This window comes from Salvelinus fontinalis, unplaced genomic scaffold, assembly GCF_029448725.1.
Source record: "Salvelinus fontinalis isolate EN_2023a unplaced genomic scaffold, ASM2944872v1 scaffold_0390, whole genome shotgun sequence".
Lineage (NCBI taxonomy): Eukaryota > Metazoa > Chordata > Actinopteri > Salmoniformes > Salmonidae > Salvelinus > Salvelinus fontinalis.
In genome coordinates, this window is record NW_026600599.1 from 95,001 (window position 1) to 112,584 (window position 17,584).

At 43.2% G+C, this 17,584-nt stretch overlaps 1 protein-coding gene across 1 annotated transcript in view; it reads right to left on the reverse strand.

Moving 5' to 3' along the window:
• The window catches only part of LOC129845857 (collagen alpha-1(XIX) chain-like), a 132,780-nt gene that overhangs the window by 59,290 nt on the left and 55,906 nt on the right, over nucleotides 1-17,584 (reverse strand). The window contains exons 18-26 of the mRNA XM_055913783.1: nucleotides 17,445-17,549; nucleotides 17,182-17,235; nucleotides 16,231-16,284; nucleotides 15,770-15,823; nucleotides 15,242-15,295; nucleotides 13,232-13,276; nucleotides 5,014-5,064; nucleotides 3,932-3,976; nucleotides 99-125 (exon numbers count right to left, since the gene is read on the reverse strand). Of these exons, the coding sequence (XP_055769758.1) occupies nucleotides 99-125; nucleotides 3,932-3,976; nucleotides 5,014-5,064; nucleotides 13,232-13,276; nucleotides 15,242-15,295; nucleotides 15,770-15,823; nucleotides 16,231-16,284; nucleotides 17,182-17,235; nucleotides 17,445-17,549 (489 nt within the window). The remainder of the gene's footprint in view (nucleotides 1-98; nucleotides 126-3,931; nucleotides 3,977-5,013; nucleotides 5,065-13,231; nucleotides 13,277-15,241; nucleotides 15,296-15,769; nucleotides 15,824-16,230; nucleotides 16,285-17,181; nucleotides 17,236-17,444; nucleotides 17,550-17,584) is intronic.

Genomic DNA, 17,584 nt, shown 5'->3' on the forward strand with positions numbered 1-17,584 from the left:
CAAGTCTCCCTTGTTAGTTCTGTTGGACTGCATATGAAAACAGGTGAGAAACACTTTCATTAAAATATATTCCCTAGAATGAAAAGATGTCAACTCACCACTCTTCCCTCGTCTCCTTTGGGGCCCTATACAGAAGAAAGAGACAGTGGAAGGCCATCACTCCAATTACAAAGTCATATACAGTAGAGCTTTTACATGAGACCCTTTAAGAGCTGTTTTCAGATCACTGCTTCACTTGGGAGGCCCTTCTAAAACCCTTTAAGAGATTTTTAACTGGGTTAACAGAGAAATGGCATTTTTGTTGTTAAGACTTTTAGCATCAATTACTTTACACTTTTGGTAAGTGTCAAGTTTAATACAGGATATGACTGTACTGTTTATATACACTGGCAGCTGTACAGTTATAGTCATAAAGTCAGACTTATTGTCAATAAAAGTTAACAGCGTGCAAAAAAATGTAAACAATTAGAGACATAAAACAAACAGCAAAATCTAATTGGAAGTAAACTAAAATGGACATATTGTATAATTTACTGTAGCCTGTTGCTTTTATTGTTCTCCATTTTAACTCGTCACTTTAATTATTTCTTAATTCTTCTAGAATTAATTGAATGTTTCATTAGGATCCCTGTTAGCAGATGCCATGGCGACAGCTAATCTTCCTAGAGTCCAACTCAGACCTAAAATGACATTATAAACTATTACAATTGACATTAAATACATTACATTTAAGATAAATACATTTAACAAGTGTACATTACAAAGAGTTAATATACCTGACAGGTAATATATTTAACATTCAGTAAATGCTCTCTGGGAGTACCAAACCACTTCATGATACCCCCAGCAGTACTGTACATGTTAGATGCCCTCTGGGAGTATGAAACCCCTTCATGATACCCCCAGCAGTACTGTACATGTTAGATGCTCTCTGTGAGTACCAAACCACTTCATGATACCCCCAGCAGTACTGTACATGTTAGATGCTCTCTGGGAATACTAAACCACTTCATGATACCCCCAGCAGTACTGTACATGTTAGATGCTCTCTGGGAGTATCAAACCACTTCATGATACCCCCAGCAGTACTGTACATGTTAGATGCTCTCTGGGAGTATCAAACCACTTCATGATACCCCCAGCAGTACTGTACATGTTAGATGCTCTCTGGGAGTACCAAACCACTTCATGATACCCCCAGCAGTACTGTACATGTTAGATGCAGACAGACAGACAGACAGAGAAAAGCTCCCCAGAGATTCTACTGTGGTCCCTGGGTAGGCTGCCCGTTGTGTGAAAAACAGTTGACCAGTTTATCTGAGTTCTCTTTGTGGACCCCTGCAGGTCCTATGAGCGGAGTGTCTGTGTGTTATGATGGAAGAGGTAAAGTCTCCGAGGGTTGTAGGTAGATTACAGACAGACTGATAAGGGCAGAGCTCAGTGGCTTTGATAAGTAAATCAGGTCACCACACCTCGCCACAGAGGCACAATGCAGGGAGAACAGAGTCAGGCCACCTCTCTCTCTCTCTCTCTCTCTCTCTCTCTCTCTCTCTCTCTCTCTCTCTCTCTCTCTCTCTCTCTCTCTCTCTCTCTCTCTCTCTCTCTCTCTCTCTCTCTCTCTCTCTCTCTCTCTCTCTGTCTGTCTGTCTCTCTGTCTGTCTGTCTGTCTGTCTGTCTGTCTGTCTGTCTGTCTGTCTGTCTGTTTCTTCCCACCAGTGAGCTCTCCCTGAACATGACTGAGTCTAACTAGAGGCCTGGAGACAGTGAAGGAGATGACAGCTACTCTTAGGATGATAAAGTATGGCCTGTGTGTTTCTGACCCTGACAGTACAGTACACAGGATCTGAATACATGTCTGGTTAGGATGGATGATGAGACAGTAGGATGATGAGACAGTGGGATGATGAGACAGTAGGATGATGAGACAGTAGGATGATGAGACAGTAGGATGATGGATGATGAGACAGTAGGATGATGAGACAGTGGGATGATGAGACAGTAGGATGATGAGACAGTGGGACGATGAGACAGCAGGATGATGAGATAGTAGGATGATGAGACAGTAGGATGATGGATGATGAGACAGTAGGATGATGAGACAGTGGGACGATGAGACAGCAGGATGATGAGACAGTAGGAGGATGAGACAGTAGGATGATGGATGATGAGACAGTAGGATGATGGATGATGAGACAGTAGGATGATGGATGATGAGACAGTAGGATGATGAGACCGTAGGATGATGAGACAGTAGGATGATGAGACAGTAGGAGGATGAGACAGTAGGATGATGGATGATGAGACAGTAGGATGATGAGACAGTGGGACGATGAGACAGCAGGATGATGAGACAGTGGGAGGATGAGACAGTAGGATGATGAGACAGCAGGATGATGAGACAGTAGGATGATAGATGATGAGACAGTAGGATGATGAGACAGTAGGATGATGAGACAGCAGGATGATGAGACAGTAGGATGATGAGACAGCAGGATGATGAGACAGTAGGATGATAGATGATGAGACAGTAGGATGATGAGACAGTAGGATGATAGATGATGAGACAGTAGGATGATGAGACAGTAGGATGATGAGACAGTAGGATGATGAGACAGTAGGATGATGAGACAGCAGGATGATGAGACAGTAGGATGATAGATGATGAGACAGTAGGATGATGAGACAGTAGGATGATGAGACAGCAGGATGATGAGACAGTAGGATGATGAGACAGTAGGATGATAGATGATGAGACAGTAGGATGATGAGACAGTAGGATGATAGATGATGAGACAGTAGGATGATGAGACAGTAGGAGGATGAGACAGTAGGATGATGAGACAGTAGGATGATGAGACAGTAGGATGATGAGACAGTAGGATGATGAGACAGTAGGATGATGAGACAGTAGGAGGATGAGACAGTAGGAGGATGAGACAGTAGGATGATGAGACAGTAGGAGGATGAGACAGTAGGATGATGAGACAGTAGGAGGATGAGACAGTAGGATGATGAGACAGTAGGATGATGAGACAGTAGGATGATGAGACAGTAGGAGGATGAGACAGTAGGAGGATGAGACAGTAGGATGATGAGACAGTAGGAGGATGAGACAGTAGGATGATGAGACAGTAGGAGGATGAGACAGTAGGATGATGAGACAGTAGGATGATGAGACAGTAGGATGATGAGACAGTAGGATGATGAGACAGTAGGATGATGAGACAGTAGGATGATGAGACAGTAGGATGATGAGACAGTAGGATGATGAGACAGTAGGATGATGAGACAGAAGGAGGATGAGACAGTAGGAGGATGGATGATGAGACAGTAGATGATGAGACAGTAGATGATAAGACAGTAGGATGATGAGACAGTAGGAGGATGAGACAGTAGGAGGATGAGACAGTAGGATGATGAGACAGTAGGAGGATGAGACAGTAGGAGGATAGATGATGAGACAGTAGGATGATGAGACAGTAGGATGATGAGACAGTAGGATGATGAGACAGTAGGAGGATGGATGATGAGACAGTAGATGATGAGACAGTAGATGATAAGACAGTAGGTTGATGAGACAGTAGGATGATGAGACAGTAGGAGGATGGATGATGAGACAGTAGATGATGAGACAGTAGATGATAATACAGTAGGATGATGAGACAGTAGGAGGATGGATGATGAGACAGCAGGATGATGAGACAGTAGGAGGATGATACATTCGGAGAATGGATGATGAGACAGTAGATGATGAGACAGTAGGAGGATGATACAGTAGGAGGATGAGACAGCAGGATGATGAGACAGTAGGAGGATGATACAGTAGGAGGATGAGACAGTAGGAGGATGATACAGTAGGATGATGGATGATGAGACAGTGGGAGGATGATACAGTAGGAGGATGGATGATGAGACAGTAGATGGTACTTACTGGTGCACCTGGTGGTCCAGGGGGTCCTGAGATGGCTCCTCCACTCTGTGGAGAAACTAGTATTATCATCATAACATTCAACACAACGCTGACATGGTATCTGATGACACAGTATCTGATTATATGGTATCTGATGACACGGTATCTGATAATATGGTATGTGATGACACGGTATCTGATAATATGGTATCTGATGATATGGTATCTGATGACATTGTATCTGATGACACGGTATTTGATGACATGGTATCTGATGACACGGCATCTGATAATATGGTATCTGATGACATGGTATCTGATGACATGGTATCTGATGACATGGTATCTGATGACACGGTATCTGATTATATGGTATCTGATGACACAGTATCTGATAATATGGTATCTGATGACACGGTATCTGATAATATGGTATCTGATAATATGGTATCTGATGACACGGTATCTGATGACACGGTATCTGATGACACGGCATCTGATGACACGGCATCTGATGACACGGCATCTGATGACACGGTATCTGATGACACGGTATCTGATGACACGGTATCTGATAACATGGTATCTGATGACATGGTATCTGATGACATGGTATCTGATGACATGGTATCTGATGATATGGTATCTGATGACATGGTATCTGATGACATAGTATCTGATGATATGGTATCTGATTATATGGTATGTGATAATATGGTATCTGATGACATGGTATCTGAAGACATAGTATCTGATGACATGGTATCTGATGATATGGTATCTGATGACACGGTATCTGATGACATGGTATCTGATGACATGGTATCTGATTATATGGTATGTGATAATATGGTATCTGATGACATGGTATCTGATGACATGGTATCTACAGTAGCCTACAGTATATAGGGGAATGTGGTAACCTTTACTTTGAGGGTCACCCTACCGATGCTCAACAAACAATCAACAGACTATGAGTAACATGTCAGCTATACAACTGTTGACTAGCACTGTGATGCTAGTTGCATCGGTAGGGATGCATCGGTAGGGAGGCAACACCTGACTCACCAAGGTGATGAGGATGAGTACAGTGAAGTTCTTACCTGCAGTTTGTACAGACTGCTCATCCCATTGCCCTCCACATAGGGGACACCCTGCAAACACACACATCTCAGTCAGAGCCAGGTATCTCCTCCGTTAACACCCTGCCTCATGGCTTCTAGCCTTACACACTCCTAAAGGTCTCGGGTGTGTGTGTGTGTGTGTGTGTGTGTGTGTGTGTGTGTGTGTGTGTGTGTGTGTGTGTGTGTGTGTGTGTGTGTGTGTGTGTGTGTGTGTGTGTGTGTGTGTGTGTGTGTGTGTGTGTGTGTGTGTGTGTGTGTGTGTGTGTGTGTTTTCTGTGCCTCTAGTCTAACAGTCAGTCCTGTAGGCCTGGGCCAGGCAGACAGTTTTACTTTGTTAAGCCCTGAAATGCAACATGGGAGAGATCAATATCTGGGGCTGCCTGGTGATCACTACATGGAGAGATCAATATCTGGGGCTGCCTGGTGATCACTACATGGAGAGATCAATATCTGGGGCTGCCTGGTGATCACTACATGGAGAGATCAATATCTGGGGCTGCCTGGTGATCACTACATGGAGAGATCAATATCTGGGGCTGCCTGGTGATCACTACATGGAGAGATCAATATCTGGGGCTGCCTGGTGATCACTACACGGAGAGATCAAAATCTGGGGCTGCCTGGTGATCACTACATGGAGAGATGAATATCTGGGGATGCCTGGTGATCACTATATGGAGAGATCAATATCTGGGGCTGCCTGGTGATCACTACATGGAGAGATCAATATCTGGGGCTGCCTGGTGATCACTACATGGAGAGATCAATATCTGGGGCTGCCTGGTGATCACTACATGGGAGAGATCAATATCTGGGGCTGCCTGGTGATCACTACATGGAGAGATCAATATCTGGGGCTGCCTGGTGATCACTACACGGAGAGATCAATATCTGGGGCTGCCTGGTGATCACTACATGGAGAGATCAATATCTGGGGCTGCCTGGTGATCACTACATGGAGAGATCAATATCTGGGGCTGCCTGGTGATCATGAATAAGGTGCCATTTGGGCCGCAGTCTAACTAGTGTATCTGGGGGAAATAGTGTAGCAGAACACATTGATTTAAAGAGATGGAGGCTAGCAGCAGCTACTACAACATCCTGCTGGCTTGAGGAGTAGCCCGGATATACCAGAGTCTGGATAGTCCTCCCTGACTAGCGTTGATGGGGCCAGGGCGTGGGAGGGTGTGTGTACGTGGGTGCTTTTTAATGTGTGTGTGTTTGTGTGTGAGTGTGTGTGTGCATCCGTGTGTGTGTGTGCCACGGAGGGTTCAAGGGGACGAGTGATAAATTATAAACCTGTAATAATAACGCTAGCTAGTGTGTGTGTGTGTGTGTGTGTGTGTGTGTGTGTGTGTGTGTGTGTGTGTGTGTGTGTGTGTGTGTGTGTGTGTGTGTGTGTGTGTGTGTGTGTGTGTGTGTGTGTGTGTGTGTGTGTGTGTGTGTGTAGCCACCGGTCTCCTCTCCACTACTCAGTGTATGTGCTGTCTGTCATCAGTGTGTGATCTGAGGCAAAGCTAAACGGCTGCAAGACAGCGCTAAACTAACCACAGAGTATCTACATGAGAACAGATTTTAAGTTTGAAGGAAATCTGTGGCCCTAAGCTTTTGCTAGATTTGTGCAATGTAAAGAATTTACAGTACTGAACTTCATTCATTCACCCTCTCCTCCAAAACAGTAAGTGGGTTGTATTAAGTAGGCACAAAATGGAAGAAAACCCTCCATAACGGAGTGAAACAGGGAAGCATTAAGTAGGCACAAAATGGGAGAAACCCCTCCATAACGGAGTGAAATAGGGAAGTATTAAGTAGGCACAAAATGGGAGAAACCCCTCCATAACGGAGTGAAACAGGGAAGCATTAAGTAGGCACAAAATGGAAGAAAACCCTCCATAACGGAGTGAAACAGGGAAGTATTAAGTAGGCACAAAATGGAAGAAAACCCTCAATAACGGAGTGAAACAGGAAGCATTAAGTAGGCACAAAATGGGAGAAACCCCTCCATAACGGAGTGAAATAGGGAAGCATTAAGTAGACACAAAATGGAAGAAAACCCTCCGTAACGGAGTGAAACAGGGAAGCATTTAAGTAGGCACAAAATGGAAGAAAACCCTCCATAACGGAGTGAAACAGGGAAGTATTAAGTAGGCACAAAATGGAAGAAAACCCTCCATAACGGAGTGAAACAGGGAAGCATTAAGTAGGCACAAAATGGAAGAAAACCCTCCATAACGGAGTGAAACAGGAAGCATTAAGTAGGCACAAAATGGAAGAAAACCCTCCATAACGGAGTGAAACAGGGAGGCATTAAGTAGGCACAAAATGGAAGAAAACCCTCCATAACAGAGTGAAACAGGGAAGCATTAAGTAGGCACAAAATGGAAGAAAACCCTCCATAACGGAGTGAAACAGGAAGCATTAAGTAGGCACAAAATGGAAGAAAACCCTCAATAACGGAGTGAAACAGGAAGCACTATCTTTGTACGTGTCCAATAAGAAACACTCTTTTGGTTTTGCTCCAGTGTCCCCAGAAGTAACATGACCATGGTGACTCAACAACATTTCTACCTGCCCTCCAGGACACCTACAGCACCCCATGTTACAGGCCAAAAAGATCATCGAGGACATCAACCACCTGAGCCACGGCCTGTTCACCCCATTATCATCCAGAAGGAGAGGTCAGTACAGGTGCATCAAAGCCGGTACCGAGAGACTGAAAAACAGCTTCTATCCCAAGGCCATCAAACTGTTAAATTGCCATCACTAGCCGGCTTCCACCCGGTTACTCAACCCTGCACCTTAGAGGCTGCTGCCGTATATACATAGACATGGAATCACTGGCCACTTTAACGATGGAACACTAGTCACTGTAATAATGTTTACATACTGCTTTACTCATCTCATATCTATTTACTGTATTATATTCTACTGTATTTTAGTCAATGCCACTCCAACATTGCTCGTCCTAATATTTATATATTTCTTAATTCCATTCTTTTACTTTTAGATTTGTGTATATTTTGTGAATCATTTTTAGATACTACTGCACTGTTAGACACTACTGCACTGTTAGATACTACTGCACTGTTCGATACTACTGCACTGTTAGATACTACTGCACTGTTCGATACTACTGCACTGTTAGATACTACTGCACTGTTAGACACTACTGCACTGTTAGACACTACTGCACTGTTAGATACTACTGTTAGATACTACTGCACTGTTAGATACTACTGCACTGTTAGATACTACTGCACTGTTAGATACTACTGCACTGTTAGATACTACTACACTGTTAGACACTACTACACTGTTAGATACTACTGCACTGTTAGATACTACTGTTAGACACTACTGCACTGTTAGATACTACTGCACTGTTAGATACTACTGCACTGTTAGATACTACTGCACTGTTAGATACTACTACACTGTTAGACACTACTGCACTGTTAGATACTACTACACTGTTAGACACTACTGCACTGTTAGATACTACTGCACTGTTAGATACTACTGCACTGTTAGATACTACTGCACTGTTAGATACTACTGCACTGTTAGACACTACTGCACTGTTAGATACTACTGCACTGTTAGATACTACTGCACTGTTAGACACTACTGCACTGTTAGATACTACTGCACTGTTAGACACTACTGTTAGATACTACTGCACTGTTAGACACTACTGCACTGTTAGACACTACTGCACTGTTAGATACTACTGCACTGTTAGATACTACTGCACTGTTAGACACTACTGCACCGTTAGATACTACTGCACTGTTAGATACTACTGCACTGTTAGACACTACTGCACTGTTAGATACTACTGCACTGTTAGACACTACTGCACTGTTAGACACTACTGCACTATTAGATACTACTGCACTGTTAGACACTACTGCACTATTAGATACTACTGCACTGTTAGACACTACTGCACTATTACACACTACTGCACTGTTAGACACTACTGCACTGTTAGATACTACTGCACTGTTAGACACTACTGCACTGTTACACACTACTGCACTGTTAGACACTACTGCACTGTTAGACACTACTGCACTGTTAGACACTACTGCACTTTTAGATACTACTGCACTGTTAGACACTACTGCACTGTTAGACACTACTGTACTGTTAGACACTACTGGACTGTTAGACACTACTGCACTATTAGATACTACTGCACTGTTAGACACTACTGCACTGTTAGACACTACTGTACTGTTAGACACTACTGCACTATTAGATACTACTGCACTGTTAGACACTACTGCACTATTACACACTACTGCACTGTTAGACACTACTGCACTGTTAGACACTACTGCACTGTTAGACACTACTGCACTGTTAGACACTACTGCACTGTTAGATACTACTGCACTGTTAGACACTACTGCACTATTAGATACTACTGCACTATTAGATACTACTGCACTGTTAGACACTACTGCACTGTTAGATACTACTGCACTGTTAGACACTACTGCACTGTTAGACACTACTGCACTGTTAGATACTACTGCACTGTTAGACACTACTGCACTGTTAGATACTACTGCACTGTTAGATACTACTGCACTGTTAGACACTACTGCACTGTTAGATACTACACTGTTAGACACTACTGCACTGTTAGACACTACTGCACTGTTAGATACTACTGCACTGTTAGATACTACACTGTTAGACACTACTGCACTGTTAGACACTACTGCACTGTTAGATACTACTGTTAGACACTACTGCACTGTTAGACACTACTGCACTGTTAGATACTACTGTTAGACACTACTGCACTGTTAGACACTACTGTTAGACACTACTGCACTGTTAGACACTACTGCACTGTTAGATACTACTGCACTGTTAGATACTACTGCACTGTTAGTCACTACTGCACTGTTAGACACTACTGCACTGTTAGACACTACTGCACTGTTAGACACTACTGCACTGTTAGACACTACTGCACTGTTAGACACTACTGCACTGTTAGACACTACTGCACTGTTAGACACTACTGCACTGTTAGACACTACTGCACTGTTAGACACTACTGCACTGTTAGATACTACTGCACTGTTAGACACTACTGCACTGTTAGACACTACTGCACTGTTAGACACTACTGCACTGTTAGATACTACTGCACTGTTAGACACTACTGCACTGTTAGATACTACTGCACTGTTAGATACTACTGCACTGTTAGATACTACTGCACTGTTAGATACTACTGCACTGTTAGATACTACTGCACTGTTAGATACTACTGCACTGTTAGATACTACTGCACTGTTAGATACTACTGCACTGTTAGACACTACTGCACTGTTAGACACTACTGCACTGTTAGATACTACTGCACTGTTAGACACTACTGCACTGTTAGACACTACTGCACTGTTAGACACTACTGCACTGTTAGATACTACTGCACTGTTAGACACTACTGCACTGTTAGACACTACTGCACTGTTAGATACTACTGCACTGTTAGACACTACTGCACTGTTAGACACTACTGCACTGTTAGACACTACTGCACTGTTAGACACTACTGCACTGTTAGACACTACTGCACTGTTAGATACTACTGCACTGTTAGACACTACTGCACTGTTAGATACTACTGCACTGTTAGACACTACTGCACTGTTAGACACTACTGCACTGTTAGACACTACTGCACTGTTAGATACTACTGCACTGTTAGACACTACTGCACTGTTAGACACTACTGCACTGTTAGATACTACTGCACTGTTAGACACTACTGCACTGTTAGACACTACTGCACTGTTAGATACTACTGCACTGTTAGATACTACTGCACTGTTAGTCACTACTGCACTGTTAGACACTACTGCACTGTTAGACACTACTGCACTGTTAGACACTACTGCACTGTTAGATACTACTGCACTGTTAGATACTACTGCACTGTTAGACACTACTGCACTGTTAGACACTACTGCACTGTTAGACACTACTGCACTGTTAGTCACTACTGCACTGTTAGTCACTACTGCACTGTTAGACACTACTGCACTGTTAGACACTACTGCACTGTTAGATACTACTGCACTGTTAGACACTACTGCACTGTTAGACACTACTGCACTGTTAGACACTACTGCACTGTTAGACACTACTGCACTGTTAGACACTACTGCACTGTTAGACACTACTGCACTGTTAGACACTACTGCACTGTTAGATACTACTGCACTGTTAGACACTACTGCACTGTTAGACACTACTGCACTGTTAGACACTACTGCACTGTTAGATACTACTGCACTGTTAGACACTACTGCACTGTTAGATACTACTGCACTGTTAGATACTACTGCACTGTTAGATACTACTGCACTGTTAGACACTACTGCACTGTTAGATACTACTGCACTGTTAGACACTACTGCACTGTTAGACACTACTGCACTGTTAGACACTACTGCACTGTTAGATACTACTGCACTGTTAGACACTACTGCACTGTTAGACACTACTGCACTGTTAGACACTACTGCACTGTTAGACACTACTGCACTGTTAGACACTACTGCACTGTTAGACACTACTGCACTGTTAGACACTACTGCACTGTTAGACACTACTGCACTGTTAGACACTACTGCACTGTTAGACACTACTGCACTGTTAGACACTACTGCACTGTTAGACACTACTGCACTGTTAGACACTACTGCACTGTTAGACACTACTGCACTGTTAGACTACTACTGCACTGTTAGACACTACTGCACTGTTAGACACTACTGCACTGTTAGACACTACTGCACTGTTAGACACTACTGCACTGTTAGACACTACTGCACTGTTAGATACTACTGCACTGTTAGACACTACTGCACTGTTAGACACTACTGCACTGTTAGACACTACTGCACTGTTAGATACTACTGCACTGTTAGACACTACTGCACTGTTAGACACTACTGCACTGTTAGACACTACTGCACTGTTAGACACTACTGCACTGTTAGACACTACTGCACTGTTAGATACTACTGCACTGTTAGACACTACTGCACTGTTAGACACTACTGCACTGTTAGATACTACTGCACTGTTAGACACTACTGCACTGTTAGATACTACTGCACTGTTAGATACTACTGCACTGTTAGATACTACTGCACTGTTAGATACTACTGCACTGTTAGACACTACTGCACTGTTAGATACTACTGCACTGTTAGATACTACTGCACTGTTAGATACTACTGCACTGTTAGATACTACTGCACTGTTAGACACTACTGCACTGTTAGATACTACTGCACTGTTAGATACTACTGCACTGTTAGACACTACTGCACTGTTAGACACTACTGCACTGTTAGATACTACTGCACTGTTAGACACTACTGCGCTGTTAGATACTACTGCACTGTTAGACACTACTGCACTGTTAGACACTACTGCACTGTTAGATACTACTGCACTGTTAGACACTACTGCACTGTTAGACACTACTGCACTGTTAGATACTACACTGTTAGACACTACTGCACTGTTAGATACTACTGCACTGTTAGACACTACTGCACTGTTAGACACTACTGCACTGTTAGACACTACTGCACTGTTAGATACTACTGCACTGTTAGACACTACTGCACTGTTAGACACTACTGCACTGTTGGACACTACTGCACTGTTAGATACTACTGCACTGTTAGACACTACTGTACTGTTAGATACTGCTGCACTGTTAGATACTACTGCACTGTTAGATACTACTGCACTGTTAGATATTACAGCACTGTTGGAACTAGGAACACAAGCATTTCGCTACACCCACAATAACATCTGCTAAATATGTGTAGGTGACCAATAAAATCGTACTTGATTTGATTTCCAGGAAGGAAGAAAAAAAATGGAAAAACATTCTCTCAAGTAGACGGAAGAAAACATGATGTCCTTCAAAGTAATAAGTCAATCTCACTGTCCTTTTAAATGATGTGTTGTGTGACCAGCCATTCAAAAGGACACCAGTAATTGGCTAAGGTACCTTGAACTGGTGTCATCATTCATAGGCATGAAAACTGTTGACATATCTCACCAATGACTCAACAACACACACGCATACACACTGTCTGTGTACACACACAGAGAGATCTCAGTGATGCTCTGGATAACTTACTGGGGGGCCTGGTAGTCCTGGCCTTCCAGGGGAGCCGTCACTTCCCTGTAGGGGACGGACACGGACACGGACACGGCCCCCCCCCCCACACCGGACACGGACACCGCGCACCACCACCCCACACACACACACACACACACACACACACACCACACACACACACACACACACACACACCCACACACCACACACACACACACACACACACACACACACACCACCCATGAGAGGGATAATGCTTTCCACTCAGTCACTGAGGAACACATTTCTTCAGTTAAGATCCCAATAATCTAAGAATACCTCTTTACCCATAAATATCCACACATTAGACACAGTGACAATCCTAATCTTTGGGACATGGCATGACTGACAATACAAGTCCATTGCAGAGGTACAGTATTTGGGAAGAGGGACATACTCGCTCTGTTGAATTTGAGATAGATTGGGGGTAAGGCCCTGCGATAAACTAGTGTCCTGTACAAGGGGTGTACTTGTACATCAACCTGCCGCACGCTACAGCTCCTATGAGCTGTTCTGGCTTGCACAAGCCTCTTGCAAGGCTACTTAATTGGCAGCACGCCACCCCAATCCACTGACAAGACTAGGCCTATGGCATTCTTTCAACAACAAAACTGAAGAGAAATCCATAAGCTATTAAGTGCTTTTTAAGAAAACAACATGATTCCTGAGTATTACAATAACCCATTACTGGTGCTCTTTGAGATAGCACTAAATAAGACGTAAGCCATTGTTTTCATCTTGGACTATCAGAACAGCTCATGTCAGGCCACATGCATGAATAAAACCCGACCCTGTATGTACTAACGGCCTATATTTAGAACATAAAGTAGACACGTACAGTACAGTACCTAGTGAAAGTGTGTACACCAATGACACAGTCTTCACATTTTGCCCCCTTAAAATGAAATCAAAAAATTGATTAAATTATTCTGAATAAGATTCTACCAGCTTTGCACAACTCTAAGGGCAATATAATTCCATTGCTTGATCCTGACAAACTCCCCAGTCCCTGGCGATGACAAGCAGACCCATAACATGATGCTGCCAACCACAATACTTGAAAATACAGAGGATTTACTTTGTGTTGTATTGGATTTGACCGAAACCTGTAGTTTTTATTTTAGGCCAAAAACGTAATTTATTTGCTGTGTTGTCTTGCAGTATTACTTCATGGTATTGTTGCAAACAGAATCAATGATTTGGAGTGGATTCTTTTAACACAGGCTTCCTTCACTTTACCATACGGGCCAGTAATGTGGAGTGAATGCAATGGTTTTGATCCCTTGTATTTTCCAGTATTGTCGTGGCCTGGGGAGGCTGTCAGGATCTAAAGAAACATGAAAAGAGCAAAGCCCAGGTAAAAAGTTAGAGGAAACCCTGTCTTCTCAATACCTAACCCAGCAGTTGCTGTTGCATCATGCTGATGGCAGAGTCAGGATTTGACATAAGCAGCATGAGTCCATGGCCCCATTCTGCCTGGTATCAACGGTACCGACTGGTGACGGTGGTGTAATGATGTGGGGATGTGTTTTCCTGGCACATGTTAGGTCCCTTGATACCAATTGAGCAATGTTTCCATACCCCAAATAATTCAGTCTGTTCTGGAGGCAAAGGGGGGGTCTGACCCGGTACCTAATAAATTGGCCACTGAGTGCATGTTGTCCTAAGAGTTGTGCAAGCTTGGTAGAATCTTATTCAGAATGATTCCCAGCTGTAACGGCTGCCAAAGGTGCTTCCACCAAGTAAAAGTGAAAACATACGCAATCAATTCATCATCATTTTGTGTTTCTAAGTCATTTGGAAAATGATCTATCATTGTTCTTTCACTTTGGAGTAGGTTGTGTAGCTCCATAGGGAAAAATCTAATTTAATCCCTTTGTAGATTTAATTTTAAGGCAGCAAAGTGTGAAGACCGTGCAAGTGTGCGTAGACTTTCACTAGCGACGGTATACTCATACAGCGCGTGTACACACAACATCGCTTTCTTACCCGCTCTCCCTTTGTTCCAGGCTGACCCATTGGCCCAGGTCTGCCCATGACACCCTGCAAACAGAAACAAAGGACATCAATTAACTGGGACACAAACTAAATATAGAAACAAAGAACATCAATTAACTGGGACACAAACTAAATATGGAAACAAAGAACATCAATTAACTGGGACACAAACTAAATATAGAAACAAAGAACATCAATTAACTGGGACACAAACTAAATATGGAAACAAAGAACATCAATTAACTGGGACACAAACTAAATATGGAAACAAAGAACATCAATTAACTGGGACACAAACTAAATATAGAAACAAAGAACATCAATTAACTGTTAACTGGGACACAAACTAAATATGGAAACTGGATGAGAGAAAATAGGGACCAAACGATGAGTATGGTGTTCTCAGTGATTGTTCTTGTATCAGCAACACAGTACTACACAGTACTACACATGCATTACAACTAGGGATGAATAGATGTGAAAGATGATTTAATGCGATTGATGATTAGTTTTGCTTACAGGGTCTCCAGTACGGCCTGTTGCACCCAGAATGCCTGGAACTCCAGGAGAGCCCTGAAAAAGACAAGAAACACCAGAGAACAATCATTGTCACTTCCTGTGTAATAGTTAGCGTATGATAGCCTAACTGGTAGGTTTACAAGAAGGACAAGAGGAGCGTTAACCTCGTTTGCATTTTCGGGACAATTCCATTGATTCTGTTGTACATGGGGCAAGATAAGTCACGTGGCCGTGGCTCGCTATACAAAGCAGGCATTGAGGCATTGAGGCATTCAGTTACTGATCGACTGAACGTCACAAAGGGTAAAACTAGTGACCTAAGTGACTTTGAGCGTGGTATGATGGTTGGTGCCAGGTGCACCGGGTCCAGATTTGATTTGATTTGATGTAGTGTACTTTCAAGCACACTCAAGCATGTTAAAGTATATGATTCATGTATTGGCCCCAGGACAGGTCTGCACCTCGTCTCCTTTGTCTCCACTAGGCCCAGGGAATCCTCTCTCTCCTTTCATCCCCTAGAACAGCAAACAACATCAGTGAATGAGTAAACAGTAACAACAGCAGTAAATCAAGTTTCATTCTGTATAAACCTTTTGTTCATGTGTTTGCTTGTGAAATAAGACACATCTACCACCATAATGTACCGCCTGTCCTCTCCAAACCTTCTAATAGTCTCAAACCAGTGGCATGACTGGTGGTCATACATTTCACTTTGACTTCTTGTTTCTAATAGAGCCAATTAGAAGCGACTGCTTGGGTAATTTTACTAATACAGGACACTGCTGTGTATCCATGGCAACCATGTCTGCAGCCAGCAGCTCTGATGATACGAAAGTGCTGGACTAACATTGTAAATGTTTGAATCTTTGGTTCAACGGTTGGTGTCTGAATCTTCCTAAATCTCTCTGATGAAAAGAAATATGAACAACTACGAGAGCCTATGTCGTACATTATAGCATATTATGCATCGTTTATAAGGCATTATAAATGCCCTCATAATGCATTATGAAGAGGGTATTTATTCGTAGGAAGTATTATGAAAACAATTCAACTGAAAATCAATAGCAACAACGGATACAACCATGTTGAATAATAACCTGAAGAAGAAGTGTAGTCCCCAGCGATGTTATGCACCAGTCTTAATACTTTTACACCTATTATCTGCTCTAATTCACTTTGGCATGCTGAGATTTGCAATGAATGGAGTGAATGGAGTATTTGTAAGGTGGAAAGTAATTCTGTATACATTGTCTGTGTCCCAAATGGCCTCCTAATCCTTTACACAGGGCACTACTTTTCACCAGAGGTTATAGTGCACTATGGCTGCCATTTAGAACACATGCATTATAATAGGGAATAGGCTGCCATTTAGAACACATGCATTATAATCAGGATGACACGTTGTTTCCTACCTTTGGACCTTCTTTCCCAGGATTACCGAGAGGTCCTCGCACTCCTGGATCCCCCTGTTTAGAATGGACACACACACACGCGCGCGAATCAACGCACGCAAGAACGCCTGCATAGAGAAAGGCACACACACACACAAACCCCCCCCCCCCCCCCCCCACACAACCTGTCCCCAAGGGTTCCATTCTCACCCTTCTGTGCAGGCAGACACACACACACACACACACCACACACACACACACAGTAAAGATAATCAGACACTCACCTTTTCTCCCACCATGCCTTGCACTCCTGTCGCTCCATAGGTTCCCTTCTCGCCCTTCTGCCCAGGCAGACCTGGCACTCTGGTCTGGCACACAGTGCAGGCATTCTGCCAACACACAGCGGGGTGGGGGGGGGGGGGGG